This window comes from Balaenoptera musculus, chromosome 6 (assembly GCF_009873245.2).
Source record: "Balaenoptera musculus isolate JJ_BM4_2016_0621 chromosome 6, mBalMus1.pri.v3, whole genome shotgun sequence".
NCBI lineage: Eukaryota > Metazoa > Chordata > Mammalia > Artiodactyla > Balaenopteridae > Balaenoptera > Balaenoptera musculus.
In genome coordinates, this window is record NC_045790.1 from 29,501,799 (window position 1) to 29,520,186 (window position 18,388).

At 40.3% G+C, this 18,388-nt stretch overlaps 1 protein-coding gene across 7 annotated transcripts in view; it reads left to right on the plus strand.

Moving 5' to 3' along the window:
* The window catches only part of FANCC (FA complementation group C), a 285,322-nt gene that overhangs the window by 253,050 nt on the left and 13,884 nt on the right, over positions 1-18,388 (plus strand). For all 7 annotated transcript variants that reach the window (XM_036856712.1, XM_036856708.1, XM_036856711.1 and 4 more), the window contains 4 exons: positions 4,344-4,396; positions 5,714-5,813; positions 13,080-13,155; positions 15,394-15,475. In XM_036856712.1, coding sequence (XP_036712607.1) covers positions 4,344-4,396; positions 5,714-5,813; positions 13,080-13,155; positions 15,394-15,475 — 311 coding nt within the window. The remainder of the gene's footprint in view (positions 1-4,343; positions 4,397-5,713; positions 5,814-13,079; positions 13,156-15,393; positions 15,476-18,388) is intronic.

Sequence of the window (18,388 nt, forward strand, 5' to 3'; positions counted from 1 at the left end):
TCTTAAGTTTGGTATTTGAAAGAAAAGAAGAAAGTGGCATAATAAAAGAAAATACATGTTTATAAAGGTCCCTTATTTTACATGACAGAGGTGAAGATTTTTTATATAAGTAGATTTTTTTTTTAAACCAAATTGTTTATGAACTCAGTAAAGGATTTTTTTGAAATGAAACTTATGACGAATCTTTTTTTTTAAAGAAGAGTGTTATTTCTTGATGAATAGTCACCTTTTAATTTATATATTAAGACAAGGGCTCCTCCCTGTCAGGGGTTTGGAAGAGTCAGCTACACAATGGGACGTGATTGCCGGCTGTCGGGTAAACTGGAGGAAAAGCGTCATCAGCCATTAGTTTTAAAAAAAAAACAACTCCATTCCGGAGTAAACTATATGAAACTACATAAAAATAGATTATGAAAGAGAAGCTATCCCAGGCTTACTGAACTTCAGTTTATCTCTCACCTGAAATTTCTCTCTTTATTTTTTTAGGAAAAATATCTATGAAGGGTGATAAATGAAGACGGCTTGAGAATTTTTTTTTTTCTGTGTCTTCACTGCCTTTTTGTTTTTTATGAGAGGCATTCACTTTTCTCTGTGAATTACCTCAAATCATAGTATAATTTCCCTTTCTGGTTTGTATTCTATCTTTTTTCTCCCCTCTACCCATACTCTTTCTTTCTCACACACACAAAGAATCAAAAAATGATAGAAAAAAGGAAAGATTTCTTCCTGAGAATTCTGTTCTTCCGTGTTCTTGGGCCTCTTTCAAGTGGCAGGTGGCTTGTAATAATCATTGATGAATCGGGATGAAAACAGGTTAGACACTAAGGACAGAGAGCAAGCATTGATGTTATTTGTACAGTTCACGGCTCAGGATGACAAGCTGGCCTCTCCCTCACCTCTGCCTACAATGCAGGCCTAGAGAATGCAGCCGCCGCGCACTTCTCTATGTTGCTTAGTCTTCCCTTGTTTTTTCGAGGGATGGGAATGGGCTGTCCTTCTGGGCAGAGAGGAGATAAGCAATGCAGTTCTGGGTAGCTGTGGCAGAGGTAAAGGGATGAGCACCCCAGAACAATCTGGTCCATAAGAAAAGGAAACCAGAGGCTGGAGCTCACCGTCATCATCTTCCATTCATCCTCTGACGTTTAGTGAAAGAATTGGGGGCAGCGTGAGGGGAGAGAAGGACGGCATAACTCCTGTTATTGATGGCCTCCTGGTAACACAGTTTCCCTAGACTTGAAATAATCTGTACACGGAAATCGTTAGACCATATGGAGAAGAGAAGAACTTGAGAAGGAACAGATTTTGGTAGGATGGAGAAAAACAGACAAACAGATGGAACCCAAGAAAGGTTTTCTTTTCTGTCCCCATTTTAACAGGAAAGATAATTGCCTGGATCGTGGGGCTTCGGAGCTAGGGTGTGGAACTCTGGGTTGCAGAGTGACCTGTTGTGTTAATGTAGGGTCCCGTTTTAAAAATAAAACAGGATACAGAGGGGTTAAGTGTTTGCCTCTTCCTTCACATGGATGCTGTAAAGATTTAGGGGGGGTAATTTATGGCTTCCAGAGGAGCATAAATTAAGACTTTATTTCTATTTAGAGGATTCCCTTGATAAGAAAAGCGGCTTGCGTTTGCTTTTGTGATTTGATGTCACTGGGACACATGCCTGGCCTGTGAGCACTCAGGGCTTCATGAGGGGACTCACTGACCTTGAAATTATGTGCTCGGGAAGTGTGAAGAGTGTCATTTTTAAAACCATCCGTAAAGGCTGCAGATGAGAAAGCTGTTCACAACTCTGGAGTGGCGAGGGAGACTGGTTTTTAAATCAAAATCTCTGCTATTGCTGTTTCAAGCCTGGTCACCTCCAGGAGGTTCCCCTGCCTCCTAACATCTTATCTGTTTTAAAAGCTAAAACAGGTTGTAGAAGCAGGTTGAGAGCAACCAAAGGTCTGAAATATTTGGACAGAAAGAAATCAAAGAGGAGAGTCCGTTGGCATGGAGAGAACAGGCAGATTCCACACAGTCTGTAGATATTTAAAACATTTGATTGAGCTGTTTTGCTAGAAAACACTGCAGAAAAGAAGAGCATGTCCAAGCTCTTGTCCTCTTTCAGCAAACTGAGTTAGAGCTTTCTTGCTTTCCCCCTTGCTTTTCAAGGTAGCCCTGTTCTACATGTTGGATCAGGCTTTTCTTTGCCATTTGGAAATCCCTGTAATCAGTATTGAATGATTTTCTACTAGCATCACATTTATAGAGTGGTTCTGGAGTAGTTAAGCCATTTAGAACAAAGGGAATGGTTTTATTTTACCATTTTCAATTTTAGTCTTATTTTCTATCAATGCATTTTTAGGCTCTGTGTGTCACATGACAGTGTTGTTTGGTCTTAAACACACATTGTCTATATATAAGACTTTGAAAAATTGTTCTGGCAAATTTGATGAATCACATTTCTTCAGGACATGCAGTTTGCTGTTCCCTTTTTTTTTTTTTTTAATTTATTGATTTTATTTTTTGACTGCATTGGGTCTTCGTTGCTGTGCACGGGCTTTCTCTAGTTGCGGTGAGCAGGGGCTACTCTTCATTGCGGTGCGCGGACTTCTCAGTGCGGTGGCTTCTCTTGTTGTGGAGCATGGGCTCTAGGCACGTGGGCTTCAGTAGTTGTGGTGCACAGGCTCAGTAGTTGTGGTGTGCAGGCTCTAGCGTGCAGGCTCAGTAGTTGTGGCCCATGGGCTTAGTTGCTCCATGGCATGTGGGATCTTCCTGGACCAGGGCTCAAACACGTGTCCCCTGCATTGGCAGGCGGATTCTTAACCACTGCGCCACCAGGGAAGCCCTGCTTTTCCCTTCTTGTTTGATTTTTCCATTATGAATACATAGAAACTTCCATGATATTTTCTGGGCATATATCCAGTGACCTTTTAATAACGGTTATTATTTACAGTGAGGCTGAAAAGCAGGGAGATTAACTAACTTGTCTGAAATCAAAGCCAAAAAATATTCTGCCTCTCTTCTGTTGAACCTGCCTTTCTTCTGCCTCTCTTCTGTTTGAATTCTGCCAAATCACTCTGAGTATATAATGAATTTATCTATGAAAAATTTTAGTTGGTTTCTTTTAGATAAAAATGGACATCAATGAAGGATTAGGGAGTATGGATTACTCAGAAAATAGAGATCTGTAACTTACAAATCGCAAATCTCTCTTCAAATAAAAGGAATTATCCCATCATTTTAACAAGTGACAATGCTCTTGCCTGGAGCCTTCTGTAACAGCCTGTATGGTGGTGTATGAACACTAGATGGCGCACATTCAATGTTACAACTCGAAATGCCAGCACAGAACAGGGTGGAAGAGAGTCTATGGAGATAGGCATCATTCTTTCTTCAGCTTGGTCTAGAAAACTTAAGATAAAACGCATATCCTTTTTTCTGTTTTCCTAATTGAGGGGGTATGAAAAAATGTTTCCCAAAACTAGTCATATCAAGCTCAATGTGACTCAGAGAAATTCCCTATAGAGCCAATTCACTAGCCTTTGGATGCTACTGTAAAATATCTTAGAACCCAAATGGCATCTTCCTCTGGCTTAATGTCATGCTTTGAGCTCTGGCCAAAAATATATGGAATCTGGGTCAGGCCCACTGAAGCCCCACCCAGGCCACAGTAGGTCGGCTTCTGCAGATTTATACAATCAAAACCTGTCATAAAAATACTCATGGAATAAATTAGATTGCTTTCATCATTCAAGATGATGGTATCTTTATTCTTTTTTCATCTGAAGTAATTTAAGCTGCTAAATTCATAGTGCACTAAGATGTAATATTATTTAGTCTGGCATGGTAGTGGTCACTGCTTTCCTCAATAATAATTCTAAATTATGCACTCATTTCCTAATAAGCAGGAATGAAAAGATAGCCGGCCCAGATTCAACCTTGAGGCACTTTTAAGTCATGTGAGGAGGTCAGACACACAGGGCACATTATGTAAAACTAGCAACACAGGTAGGCTCTGTGTCTTCATTACAGCATGCCGGTAGAAGGTATATTTTAATGTTCCATGATACTTAATGACTCTTTTTTCTGTATCATATGGGCTTATTGTTGAAAGTGTGGAATGTACAGAGTATAAAGAAGAAATAAAGGTTGTACATAATCCCCTTGCCCCAAGAGAACTACTGTTTGTATGTAGGGCTTTGGCTATGAACTGGTTCTTGTTTTTTTTTCTAACTCACAGGAATGTACCCATTTTCTAGACACCAGCAGTTCTAGACAACTCATTTGCCTGATAAGAGCAAGTCATTATTGATGAAATGCTTCTGATATTTTACTTTCTCATGATCTTTTCCTTACAGCCTGCAGCTGCCTGCCACCCTGCCATATTCAGAGTTGTTGATGAAATGTTCAGGTCAGTATTGTGCTGTTTCTGCTAGTAAATTGGTCTAAATATGTTCAGCTTCCAAATGCGAATAAAAACCTCTGTGGTAGTCTCTGGCTGTACCATGAGGGAATTAGTTTCTGCTTCCATCCCCTCCTGCTGAGCTTTTTGGTAAAACCCAAATGTCAATGTATATTTAAAAGCCAATGCCTAAAAATTAAGGTAGCTATCTTTTTTTAACCTTTTAGAATTCTAATAATAATGGTAGAAAAGCAAAATTGCCTTAGATTTACATCATTCAATATTCATGTAGAATTTTTCTCAACTCAGAATAAAGGGTAGTAGTGTTCTCCCTTCACCACATGAGGGCTGACCAATCTTTTTAAAGGATTTGAAAGCTAAGGAAAACCAAGAATAATAAATAAATGATGCCATTCTTAACAGAGCTCTTCTGAAAGGCAGAATCAACTATGCATGTTATCTTACAGCACACTAGTTTTTATTCTGCAAATACCAGAACTTCTTGGTAAAGGCATTGGATTTACAATGATGAAAGATGAGGAGACCCCTGGACACTAGGTTGGGTTATGGCTGACAGTTAGTGGGGGGCCGGACTTGCCCACCCAGGGAGGGTTTCCAGCCTCTTTTCTGGGTGCTGGTAAAGCCAGGGTATCTACTCTCTTTATCCCATCCCCCTCACACTCAGCAAACAGAGGCCCCATGGCAGACAGCAGACACTGGGGAAAGGAATTTTTACAATAGCAAGTAATCCAGCACTTGGGTTGGTCTTGAAACATACCAACTTTAAGCTAAATGAGTATAGAAATAAGTCAGAATGCTGTTTTTAGTTTAAAGCTAGCAAAGTTTCAGTTGATTTTTTTGTTATTGTTTAAACAAACATAAAGAAAAGTTAGTTGTGTGAAAATGCATAGAAAACAAACCAGGAACATGCAGATTCTTCCACCACTTTGCTGGGTGGATTTGACTGAGCCATTTTAACCCCGGGGGCACCTCTTTCTCCACTTGCAAAAGCAAAAGTTCTGTGGATGTTGCATTTCTGGGCATACAGTGCGCAAATATTTGTAAAGAGCATTCCAGGCCCATGTGGAAGGGATATGAAGTGCTTAATAATTTAGAAAACAAGAAAGGGAGCTCTGCATGTTTGCAATTTTAAAGAAAATCTTTAGAAAAGGGATTTCACGCAAGGACTGAAAACTGATGAGTTGAGATACTGTTGAAGCTTATGGCACAAAAAAATGTTTCCATTTTTCCCTTTTACATGTTCAGGTTCACGTGTTTGCCAGGTTAATCACTGAATGTGTTGTGATCTGGCTTTGCATTGCTCAGGTACGCACTCCTGGAAACTGATGGAGCCCTAGAAGTACTAGCCACTCTCCAAGTGTTTACACGATGCTTTGTAGAAGCTCTGGAAAAAGAAAACAAGCAGGTTCGTTATATTGCAGATATTATTCATTCCCCCAAAGAAAAAGAAGCTGTTAAGAGTATTTGATTAATCACCAGATGGGAGCACTTTATTTTCAGTGATTTTGATAGACTGTTTTGTTCAAGAAGAAAGCTTCCAAATGAAAACCCCAGCAAAGGTAAAACCATTTTAATTGAAAGTAAATCAAGATGGTTCCTGTCCGTCCTGTGTCCTGGTACCCAGAAGCATTTATCTACTGCTGCGCAGAGAACTCTGCCATGCCAGCACGTGCCACCCCAGAGGGTGAACTTTCTGGGCCCTGTGTTGCATGCTGTTTGTCAAGCAGGACTCTGCCCCTCCCAGGCTAGAGAGAGGTATTCTGGAGTCTATATGGCATGTGCTAAGAAGGAAATGCCACTTATTACAAAGCAATACTGGACATTCTTAATTATTAGTTTCCATTCATATCAGAGACCTAAATGTGAATTGAGTTCCAGGGGAGAAAGGAGATAGAGTGACAAGGAAATATTTGAATAATTGTAGAGGAGGAGCTAGGAATGGCCATGATCAAGAGGTGTCAGTTGGACTCAGTAAGCAAGAAGCTGGACCTAGGGATCTGCAGGAGGACTTGCACTGGGGGGCCGTCAGCAGAGGCAGCTGATCGATCAGAGTGACCTGTGTAAACAGGAACCTTTTCTACCAGAGAGCTTCTGTCTTTGGGCATTCTAACTGGCCTGTACTTCTGACGGCCACAGACCTAATGTCTGTGTGGTGCTTTGCCTGTTCAAGTGCCCAAGTCCACTGCAGTTTCCTGTGAGATGTCATGGTCCCTTGGTATGCCTTCTGCAGTTTGACTTAGGAGAGCACTGCTGTGATGCTTGGTTGTACTAAAATCCCATACACTCCTACGCCAAGAAACCTCTCAGGTTTTAGCAGAGGTTTCTGTTTTTTAAGGCAATGATAAATATTTATGATGCTTTTTTCCCATCTTTTCTTTCCCAAGGGAAGTTAGCTAGACTGTAGCAAACAGCATTATCAATGGTACCCAGCCTGGAATTCGGGAGGAGAGCTCTGCTGAAAGGCACTGGCTGGCCCTCACGCTTATTTTGAGGCATAACTATAAATATCTTTTATCTTCCCTGAATATTCTTAGTATTTCCAATTAGGAACTGACCTCTAGAAAACCTGTGCCTTTGACTTCTGGAACAGACCTAGGTTAGGGCGGAGGGCATTGGTGAAAGAAGTATTGCTCTGTACCGTTAGCTTGAGTCTGTTTTCCTTACCAGCTTTTCCCCTGAGTTGCAGGGTTGGCCTTGGCACTTTAGATTTGGACTGGTTGAACTGTTCTTACAGTCACTTTTAAGTTAAAATAGTACCCTGCCCAGGCTACATGTGTTTGCTGGTGTGAGGGGCACAGATTGGGTTCTGGTGGAAGGCAGGGCAGGGATCCAAAAAGAAACAGGAATTCATTGCCCTCACCTGGGGTTCAGGATACAAGAGCAATAGCCTCTTAACTTTGCAAATGCCTTCATCCACATTTGTTATGTCATTTCTTTCCCTGGGGCTGTTCCTGATTGCCTGCCTTTCTAGTCGAGGCCATTCTCATCATCAATCCCCTGCCTTCCTGAGTGCCCCTTTGTAGATTAATCATAATCGCTGATGCATGACATCCTTTGTCCTACTAGTTCCATGCATGGCCCTCTTTTCTTTCTGTTTTATTCATCCATCCACATATTCATTCTTAATAAATGAGTATCTACCAACCTGACGCCCAACAAGACCTGGCCCACTAGTAGCAACTTTCAGGTGTCCACGTGCTCCTCCTCAATCCTGTCACTTTGACTTTCTCCCCTCAGGTAGCTGCTGTTTTGATTTTATGTTTATCACTCCTTTGCTTTTTCTGAAAGTAGTTTGATCACGTGTATATGATTGCTAACCCATGTTTTCTTTACCTGTGACTGTTTTTGCACTTTATAAAACAAACAACAGATAAGAGTAGCACACCGTATGTAGTCTTTTGAGCCTTGTTCTTTCCAGCATCGTGCTACCAGGATTGCTCTGTGCTGTGCGTGGTCGTGGTCCTGGTGGGGATTGCTGTGTAGTGCTCTGCTGGGGAAGTGTACCACAATGTAGCTATCTTCCTGGTGGTGGGCTTTTGGATTATTTCCAGATTTTGTTTTCTTTCATAAACAGTGTTGCTCTGAACATTCTGGGGCATATACTTAGGACTGGAAGTGCTGGTTATTAGGAGTGCTTTGGCAGATACTGCCAAATTGTTCTCGTACATGCTTGTGCCAATTTACATTCCCCCCAGCAGTTTGTTTTTTTTTTTAGAATGATATCTCTTTTTCTTTTTTTACATTTTTATTTTGATGTGGACCTTTTTTTTTTTTTAATTTATTTATTTTGGCTGTGTTGGGTCTTCGTTTCTGTGCGTGGGCTTTCTCTAGTTGCGGTGAGCGGGGGTGCACGGGCCTCTCACCATCGCGGCCTCTCTTGTTGCGGAGCACAGGCTCCAGACGCGCAGGCACAGCAGTTGCGGCTCACGGGCCCAGTTGCTCCGCGGCATGTGGGATCTTCACAGACCAGGGCTCGAACCTGTGTCCCCTGCATTGGCAGGCAGATTCTCCACCATTCTTCCCTGCGCCACCAGGGAAGCCCCGATGTGGCGCATTTTTAAAGTTTTTCATTGAATTTTTACAATATTGCTTCTGTTTTATGTTTTCATTTTTTGGCTGCGAGGCATGTGGCATCTTAGCTCCCCGAACAGGGATCGAAACCGGCACCCCCTGCATTGGAAGGTGAAGTGTTAACCACTGGACCGCCAGGGAAGTCCCTCCCCCCAGCAGTTTATGAGAAATCCCATTAATCCACATTCTTTCCCATTGTCAGAAATGTTTATCTTCAGTGCTTCTCATTCTCTTTTCATCCTTTCCTCTCACCCTTGTTTGAGTTGGAGAGCACAGTGCAGCTCCATCAATGTGCCCAGTCGGACTAGTAGGCAAAAACTTAAGGCTGTCATGACAAGCCTCTTTTCTGAGCTTGCATAACGAATGGCTCCAGTACAAACAGCAAATCAGTTCAGGTTCTGGTGCCAGTAGTGCAGAGTTTAATAATGTACTAGACTAAATCTCCCACAGATAAAAACTATAAACCCTGGGGAAAATATTTTTTTAAACTATTTGAAGGTGTACTGGAGAGCAACCCAAAAAGCAGATTAAAAGTGGAGGGGATTCAACCCTTGAAAAAGGAAACCACATTGGGTAATCTTCTAACTTTTCCATGAGGGCTCTCATGTAAGGGGTGGAAGGGGGGTTGAGTGGGTGGAGGGGTGAGGGGGTGGCCAGAACTCAAGGCACAATCTGATTGACTTGAGGTGTCAAAAGACAGAGCTGTGGGCTGCCAGAGGAACAAAAAAATAGATGGGGCAAAAGAAACTAATATAAAAAGATAAACCCAAATATATCTACAAGTACATTAATTACAAAAACTAAGCGAAAATCAACTAAATATACTAGTAAAAAAGCAAATATGGGACTTCCCTAGTGGCGCAGTTGTTAAGAATCCACCTGCCAATGCAGGGGACACAGGTTCAAGCCCTGGTCCAGGACGATCCCACACGCCGTGGAGCAGCTAAGCCCGTGCACCACTACTGAGCTGCATTCTAGAGCCCGTGAGCCACAACTACTGAAGCCTGCGCGCCTAGAGTCGTGCTCTGCAGCAAGAGAAGCCACTGCAGTGAGAAGCCTGCGCACCACAAAGAAGAGTAGCCCCCACTCACCGCAACTAGAGAAAGCCCGTGCACAGCAACGAAGACCCAACGCAGCCAAAAATAAATAAATAAATAAACAAATAAATAAGCAAATATGTCAGACTGGATGAAAAACCAAGACCCACTTGTTGTTTTCAAGAGACCCGTTCTAATTATAAAGACACAGATAAGTTAAAAGGAAGGAAAGGGATACCTAATGTAAATAATAAGCACAAGAAAGCTGGTATCACTCTACTAGCAGCAGATGGATTAGGTTTCAAGATAAGGAGTATGACCAGACAAAAAGAGATACATTTTATAATTATGCAATAGTTCATCGGGAGAAATGCCAATTACAAATGGATATATGCCTAATAGCAGAGTTCTGAAATACACAAAGCAAAAACTGACAGAAGTAAAAAGAGAAATAGACAAATCTACAGTCACACATAAAACACTTGGAAGTAAATTTTTAAAAAGGTGTATCAGTTTTCCTGGAACTTCCCTGGTGGCACAGTGGTTAAGAATCCACCTGCCAATGCAGGGGTACACAGGTTCGATCCCTGGTCCGGGAAGATCCCACATGCCATGGAGCAACTAAGCCCGTGCGCAACAACTACTGAGCCTGTGCTCTAGAGCCCACAAGCCACAACTACTGAGCCCGCGTGCCACAACTACTGAAGCCCGCATGCCTAGAGCCCGTGCTTCTCAACAAGAGAAGCCACTGCAATGAGAAGCCCGTGCACCAAAACAAAGAATAGCCCCCGCTCGCCGCAACTAGAGAAAGCCCTCACGCAGCAATGAAGACCCAGTGCAGCCATAAATAAATAAATAAATAAATTTATTAAAGAAAAAAAAAGGTGTATAAGACCTCTACTTGGAAAACTATAAAACACTGGTGAGACAAACTAAAGAAAACTTAAACATATAAAGAGAGAAACCATATTCATGAATTGTTGAGATGCCTGGTTCAGTGTAATCCTAGTTAAAATCCCAACATGGTTTTCAAAACAGAAACTGACAGGCTGATTCTAAAACTTACATGAAAATGCCAGAAGACCTACAGTAGCCAGAACAATTTTGAAAAAACAAGAGAAAAAAAAAATTCAGACTTCCATATTCTTATGGGAAGTAGAGGGGCAATGGTCCATCTTCTGTAACTGCTTCAAGGCTGAGTAGGGGCCTGTCAGGAAGTAAAAATCTCTGGATGCCTGATCTAGGGGCCCCAGGGGCAGGACAGCTCCTTGTTTTAAGTTGGTATGGGCTGGAATCCTCGCATAGCCATCATCTTGATGTGGAACTGTTGTAACGGTTTCCATAGCCTTTCCATGAATCTCCTTGATGATGAAGCACTTTTTGTAACAGCATCAGAGTACAAAAATATCTGTAAGTGACAAAAGACTTAAAAGGCATGGTTAAACATGCGATTACATTCAATTTAACATACGAAATAATCCTCATTAAATATTTCTCTTTGAGATACCTCAGGGGCCCTCTAAGGTATCCCAAAGTTAGCTGGAAATCAAAAGAACTTTAATTAAAATTTGATATTTTGGGAAGTTTGTCAAAAAGTTTTAAAACACTTGATCAAATAAGACCATAGGTCACTGTGAGACAATACTTATTCCTTAACCAAAGTGACAATAAAAGATTTCAAAGGCAAAAAAAAAAAAAAAAAACCAGAGGATTCAAACTACCTGATTTCAAGACTTTAAGCTATAGTAATCAAGACCAAGACAGTGAGGTACTGGCAAAAGGATAGATCAGTGGAACAGAATAGTGTGTAGAAATAGATCCATACATATATTAATATGTAGTCAACTGATTTTTGACAGAGATGCCAGGAAAATCAATGGGGAAAGGAAAGTTTTCAACAAACAGCACTGAAACAAGTGGATATCCAGGTAGGAAAAAATGAACCTCTACCTCACAAACACAAAAATTAATTTGAGATGGATCATAGACTTCAAAATAAATGCTAAAGCCATAAAGCTCCTAGAAGAAAATGAAGAGAATATCTTTTTTGACATTGGGATAATCTAAGATTTCTTAGAAGAAATGCAGAAAAGCACTAACAATATGAGAAAAATGGATAAATTAGACTTCATCAGAATTTAAAACTTCTGGTGTTTGTAGACATCCTTAAGAAAATGAAAAAGCAATCCACCAGCAGGTAAAAAATATTCTCAATACATATATCTGACAGGGAACTTGTATCCAGAATATATAAAGATCTCTTACAACTCAAGAACATAAGAAACAACTCAGTTTTAAAAATGGACAAAAGACTTGAATACACACTTCAAAAAATATGTGTAAGTTGGCAGTAAACACATCAGGAAAATGAATAGTAAAGTCATAATAAGGTAATATTTCACACCCACTAATATTGCTAAACTTAATAAGATTGACAATACCAAAAGTTGACAAGTATGTGGAGCAACTGAAATTCTCATAAATTGTGATGGGAGTGTGAAGTGGTACAACCACTTTGAAAAATTACATGGCAGTTTCATATAAAGTTAAACAAGCATCTACTCTATGACCTACTAATTCCATTCCTATGGTATTTACCCAAGAGAAATGATAGCACACATCCACAAAAAGACATAAATGTGAATGTTAACTGCAGCTTTATTCATAACAGCCCCAAACTGGAAACAACCCAAGTGCCCATCAATGGGAGAATAAATAAACAGATTATGGCATATTCATACAATGACTACTTCAGAGCAATTTTTTAAAAAATGAACTCCGCATACACAATAACATGGATGAGTTGCAAAAGAACATGTTGAGCCAAAGAAGCCAGACACAAAAAAATACATCCTCTTATGATTCTATTTGTGTGAAATTCAAGAAAATACAAAACTACTCTCTCTTGTTGAAATAAAATATTGGTTGCCGGGATGGGGTGGAGGGATTGACTATAACAGCCACAAGGGAACTTTCTGGGGTGATCAAAATGTTCTGTGTCTTGATTGGAGTGATGGTCACATTGGATTTACACATTTACCAAAAGTCATCAAATTGTACCCTTAAAGCCCTTGCACTTAACTGCTTATAGATTTTACCTCAACTTTGTACAAAAGTACTTCAAAACTTCTGTGCCTTCTGAGGGTATAGATAGGATAGCGCTTTGGCCCTCAAAGTATTGTGAGCACCGTTGTTTTATGCTTTTTTGATTATAAAAAAACCATCTCGCAACTGCCTGCCTTGGAAACTCTCACTTAACTAGAAGATTTATGTGTATAATTGAGTTCATGTGAGGTGAAGAACTGATATAAAGACATCAGGAGTATAACTATTTTTCTTAAGTCCTAGAAGGTGACTTTAAAAAGGTTTAATTTTTTGGAACATATTTACAAGATTATTAGGAGAATCTTTTTTTTTTTTTTTTTGATAAGCGTGCAAGGAAACATTCTGACCACATAAAGTAGAGGGTCTTTTTTGGGCAGAGGATGCAAGATTTTGTATTTTCTTAACACCCTTTCCAATGCTAATGTTCAAATGGTTTTGAATTTTTGATTCTATTGTAGCTGAAGTTTGCATTCAAGACCTACTTTCCTTATGCTTCTCCGTCTCTTGTCATGGTGCTACTCCAACACCCACAAGGTATGTGAAGGTTGATTCTGCCCATATTAAAATAACTTCTGGGAATACACTGATTAAATTATAACTGTTTCCTCCCAGTTCCTTATCTGTAAAGGGAATTGGTCATTGCTAACATCCTTTAAGCTCTCAGGGTCTCACATTCTGTGGATTTTGATGTGAGAATTTGCTTGACTTCCCAGTTACAATCATTTACCACAAGAAAGAAAAAAGAACAGAATGGCCTCTAGTTGGGTTTTGATAGTCTGTTCTGGGTAACACAAGGCCTCTGCTTGTGCCAGCCAGATCTACCTGGATGCCAGGAACAGGCTAAGACTTGGCTGATTTGGAATCAAACAGTACGTTTATTTGTATTTCATTCTTTCTACTCTGTGCCCCCTGTTTCAAAAGAAAAGATAAAATGATGAATGAAGCCAAGAAGTTTAGTGGAAATTTCTCCTAACCAAGCCAAGAGAAGCCTTTTGAAAGAATTCAGTAAGTGTATTAGACCACAGCCCTCTCTGATTTCATTTACCAGCCTTCCAGAGGCCATATCCAGTTGGGGAAGTGATGATTCTGCCCTGATTCCACTGATGTTGATCTGTTAACATGCCTGTGAGCTCCTGTTTAGGAAACATTTCAGAAATAGAGAATATAGACATCCTTCCCGTCTAAAGCCTGAAATCTGAAGCAGAGGCAACACTGACACAAGACAGACTCTGTGCCTTAGAAAAAGGCATTCATCTGACCATGGAAGGAAAGAGGAGAGAAAAGAGTAAAAGAATCCATAATATTTCCTTTTTATGCCGTTTTTTTCCCTGGCTTTTTCCTGAGACTTGAGTAAGTAAATTTATTTGAGGAAAGTATGATTCGAGGTTTCAGAGCATTTTACAAAATCAAAATTCCTCTTCCTTGTTCTAAAAGATGAGGTTCTCACCCAAAGTGACCCACTTGATGCTGTCCTCTCAGATGCTAGAGGTGGAGGTGGTGACGGGCCTGGTGGGATCTCTAGTCAACAGTTTTGTGGAACTTAACCTGTGGGGACACAACGGGAAAACTTTAATAACAAGACAGAAAAGTCAGTAATTCACTTTCCAGGGCCACGTCTCACAGCCTAAGTCAGATCAACAAAGCCTAAGGTCAACCTATGTGAGCAGCTGAATGAGCTCCAGAAAAAGTATTGGGGTTGTTATTTTTTAAATTTGGAAATCTATAAACAAAAGACTACCGCTGCTAGTTTCTAGAACAGTTTTCTGCATATTACATTTGGAAAAATAATGTTACATTCACAAATTGAAGTGTTTTTTAACAGTAGAATCTTCTATTCATCAGAAATTGATTTTGTGCCCACTGTAAAGTCTTGTAGGCATAAAAGATGGGTCACTTATGAGCCCTGACTATCCAGGAGCTACAAGTAAAGGAGACATAAAATACATATCTAAACAACTAATAAAAAGAAGAAAACAAGAATGCCTTCAAAGCCTGCAAATCAAGAGTTATGGGAGTTCAGAAGAGGGAGAGAGATAATTTATGATTCTTTAACATTTGTGGGGTAGTAGTGGTTATTGTATCACTTACATTATCTTTCTCGTGTATTTAATTACAGAACCTATCACTACATGGAAATGTGGTAACCTTTTTCAGATGTTGTTTAGAACTACAGATACATACATGCTCAGAAGTGTTTAAGACCATGGGAAAATTGTGAAACCAGAAAAACTAACTAAAGAAAATACATTTGTCTGTATGATACCCATGTATTTTTTTCTGACCTTTTTTTTTAAAAAAACTATACACCTGAAATCTTATTCTAAATTCATCACAATCGTAGAAAAACAGTTGGGCAGCCCATTCCTAATTCCTTGTTGATTATTTTATTATAATCTCCATGTATGTTGAAATCACAGATTACTAGTGATAGAGGAGGGGGTAGGTGAGTAGAAAAGAAAAAAACCTGGGGCATCTTCCACATAATGTTTGTAAACCCTACAGTGGGCTGCCTGTGCAGTCTCTGTCCACTCCCATGTACCCGAGTTAAAGAGCCTTAGCTCTTTAGCCCTGTGTAACACTGACACGTCTTTCTTCCCAGGCCAGGGACATAGATTCTGGCTGGGATCAGCATGAGAGCAGTGGTACGGATTCCGTGGACCAGGAAAATTAAGGCCTTTCCTCCAAAAGCCCTCTTCTGGTCTTAGCTGTAGATGATTCCTAATAGGTTTGACTTTTCTTCAGCTCCTCTCTGATGGCTCTCTCCACCCACAGATATCCCACAGGGACTTTGGCACCAGGCACTGAAACATATCTCTGAAATGCTCAAAGAAGTAGTTGAAGACCAAACTCATGGGTAAGCAAACACTGATGGCTCGTAGGTCTGTTTCACACGCGTTTGCTCTGTATCCTTATCTTCCCTTTGAGCAGGCCTGACGGGAAGGCATTACAAGCATACCTCAGAGATATTGTAGGCTTCGTTCCAGACCACAGCAATAAAGTGAGTCACACGACTTTTTTGGTTTTCCAGTGCATATAGAAGTTATGTTTATACTATCCTGTAGTCTATTTAGTGTTCAATATCATTATGTCTAAAAAACACAATGCACATATCTTAATTTAAAAATACTTTATTACTAAAAATGGCTAACCATTGTCCGAGCCTTCAGTGAGTCATAATCTTTTTGCTGGTGGAGGATCTTGCCTCAGTGTTGATGCTGCTGACTGATCATGGTGGTGGTTGCTGTAGGTTGGGGTGGCTGTGGAAGTTTCTTAAAATAAGACAATATGAAGTTTGTCACATCAGTTGACTCTTCCTTTCACAAACGATTTCTCTGTAGCATGCAGTGCTGTTTGATAGCATTTTACCCACAGCAGAACTACTTTCAAAATTGGAGTCATTCCTTTCAAACCCTGTCACTGCTTTATCAACTAAGTTTATGTAATACTCTAAATCCTGTGTTGTCATTTCAACAGTCTCACAGCAGCTTCATCAGGAGTAGGTTTCGTCTCAAGAAACTACTTTCTTTGTTCATCCATAAGAAGCAACTCCTCGTCCATTAAAATTTTATCATGAGATTGCAGCAATTCAGTCACATCTTCAGGCTCCACTTCTAACTCTAGTTCTCTTGCTGTTTCTGCCACATCTGCAGTTACTTCCTCCACTGAAGTCTTGAACCCCTCAAAGTCGTCCATGAGGATTGGAATCAACTTCTTCCAAACTCCTGTTAATGTTGATATTTTGACCTCTTCCCATGAGTCAGAAATGTGCTTAATGGCATCTAGAATGGTGAATCGTTTCCAGAAGATTTTCAGTTTACTTTGCCCAGATCCCTCAGAGGAATGTATTTCTTAAATAGTAAGAGTTGAAAGTCGAAATGACTCTTTGATTCATGGGCTGCAGAATGGCTGTTGTGTTAGCAGGCATGAAAACAACATTAATCTCACTGTACATCTCCATCAGAGCTCTTGGGTGACCAGGTGCATTGTCAATGAGCAGTAATATTTTGAAAGGAATTTTTTTTTCTGAGCAGTATATCTCAGCGGTGGGCGTAAAATATTCAGTAAAACATATTATAAACAGATGTGCTGTCATCCAGCCTTTGTTGTTCTATTAATAGAGCACAGGCACAGTAGATTTTTAAAAGGGCCCTAAGATTTTCAGAATGGTAAATAAGAATTGACTTCAACCTAAAGTCACCAACTACATTTGTCCCTAACAAGAGAGTTGGTCTGTCCTTTGAAGCTTTGAAGCCAGGCATTGACTTCTCCTCTCTAGCTATGAAAGTCCTAGATGGCATCTTCTTCCAATATAAAGCTATTTCATCTACATTGAAAATCTGTTGTTTAATGTAGCCACCTTCATTAATTATCTTGCTAGATCTTCCAGATAACTTGCTGCAGCTTCTACACCAGCACTTGCTGCTTCACCTTTCACTTTGACGTATGGAGACGGTTTCTTTCCTTATACCTCATGAGCCAGCCTGTGCTAGCTTCAGACTTTTCTTCTGTAGCTTCCTTACCTCTCTCAGCCCTCATAGAATTGAAGAGAGTTAGGGCCTTGCTCTGGACTAGGCTTTGGCATAAGAGAATGTTGTGGCTTGTTTGATCTTCTATCCAGACCACTACAACTTTCTTCATATCAGCAATGACTGTTTTGCTTTCTCATCATTCATGTGTTCACTGTAGTAGCACTTTTAATTCCCTTCAAGAACATTTCCTTTGCATTCACACCTTGGCTGACTGTTTGGCGCAAGAAGCTTAGCTTTCAGCGCATCTCAGCTTTAGACGTGCCTTCCTCACTAAGCTTTATAATTTCTAGCTTCTGATTTAAAGCAAGAGACATGCCACTCTTCCTTTCACTTGAACAGTTAGAGGCCATTGTAGGGTTATTAACTGGCCTAATTTCAATATTGTTGTGTCTCCTATGGAGGCCCAAGGAGAAGGAGAGAAAACGGACAATTGGTAGAGCAGTCAGAACACACACATTTATTGATTAAGTTCATCATCGTATATTGGCACAGTTCATGGCACCCCAGAACAATTACAATAGTAACAAGGAACATCACTGATCACAGATCACCATGACAAATATAATGGAAAAGTTTGAAATATTGTGAGAATCACCAAAATGTACACAGAGACAGGAAGCGAGCAAATGCTGTTGGAAAAATGAAGCCAATAGACTTGCTGGACGCAGGGTTGCCACGACCTTCAGTCTGTGAAAAAACACAATTATCTGTGAAGTGCAGTAGAATGAGGTATGGCTGTATTGGTCTGTTTCCATCCCCAAACAGGTAAGCACACCGCTGAGTAAGAAGTGGAGGAAGCACTTCGAGCAGCTCAGAATAAATAGGCTGCATGTGTAAATACCTGGCACAGAAACTGTTCTGAGTAATGGCTAGTGTTAGGCTTTGAAATGTACAAGCATAACAATAAAAAGAATAGACCTTAGGAAAAAAGCAGTGCTAACATGCTGCAACCCCTGGCCTGCAGAACGAGAAGGGCACCTCTCTGGGCCCTTCGGTCTTCTCTACCTCTCTAGGGAAGGAAATTCTAAACTTCTCCTGCACAGTAGGATGAAATGTTTCTTTTCCTCCTCTTTGTAATAAATATTTGTCTAAAATTAGAAAATCCATTCTAACATAAAGTAATTTCTAACATTATGATATTAGGTACCCTCTTATATGTGTTATTTCCCTAGAAGCATTCACATTTAGGCTTTGCTAAGTTCTTTGTAACATAGTACCCTTCGGCTTCCTCTTAACTT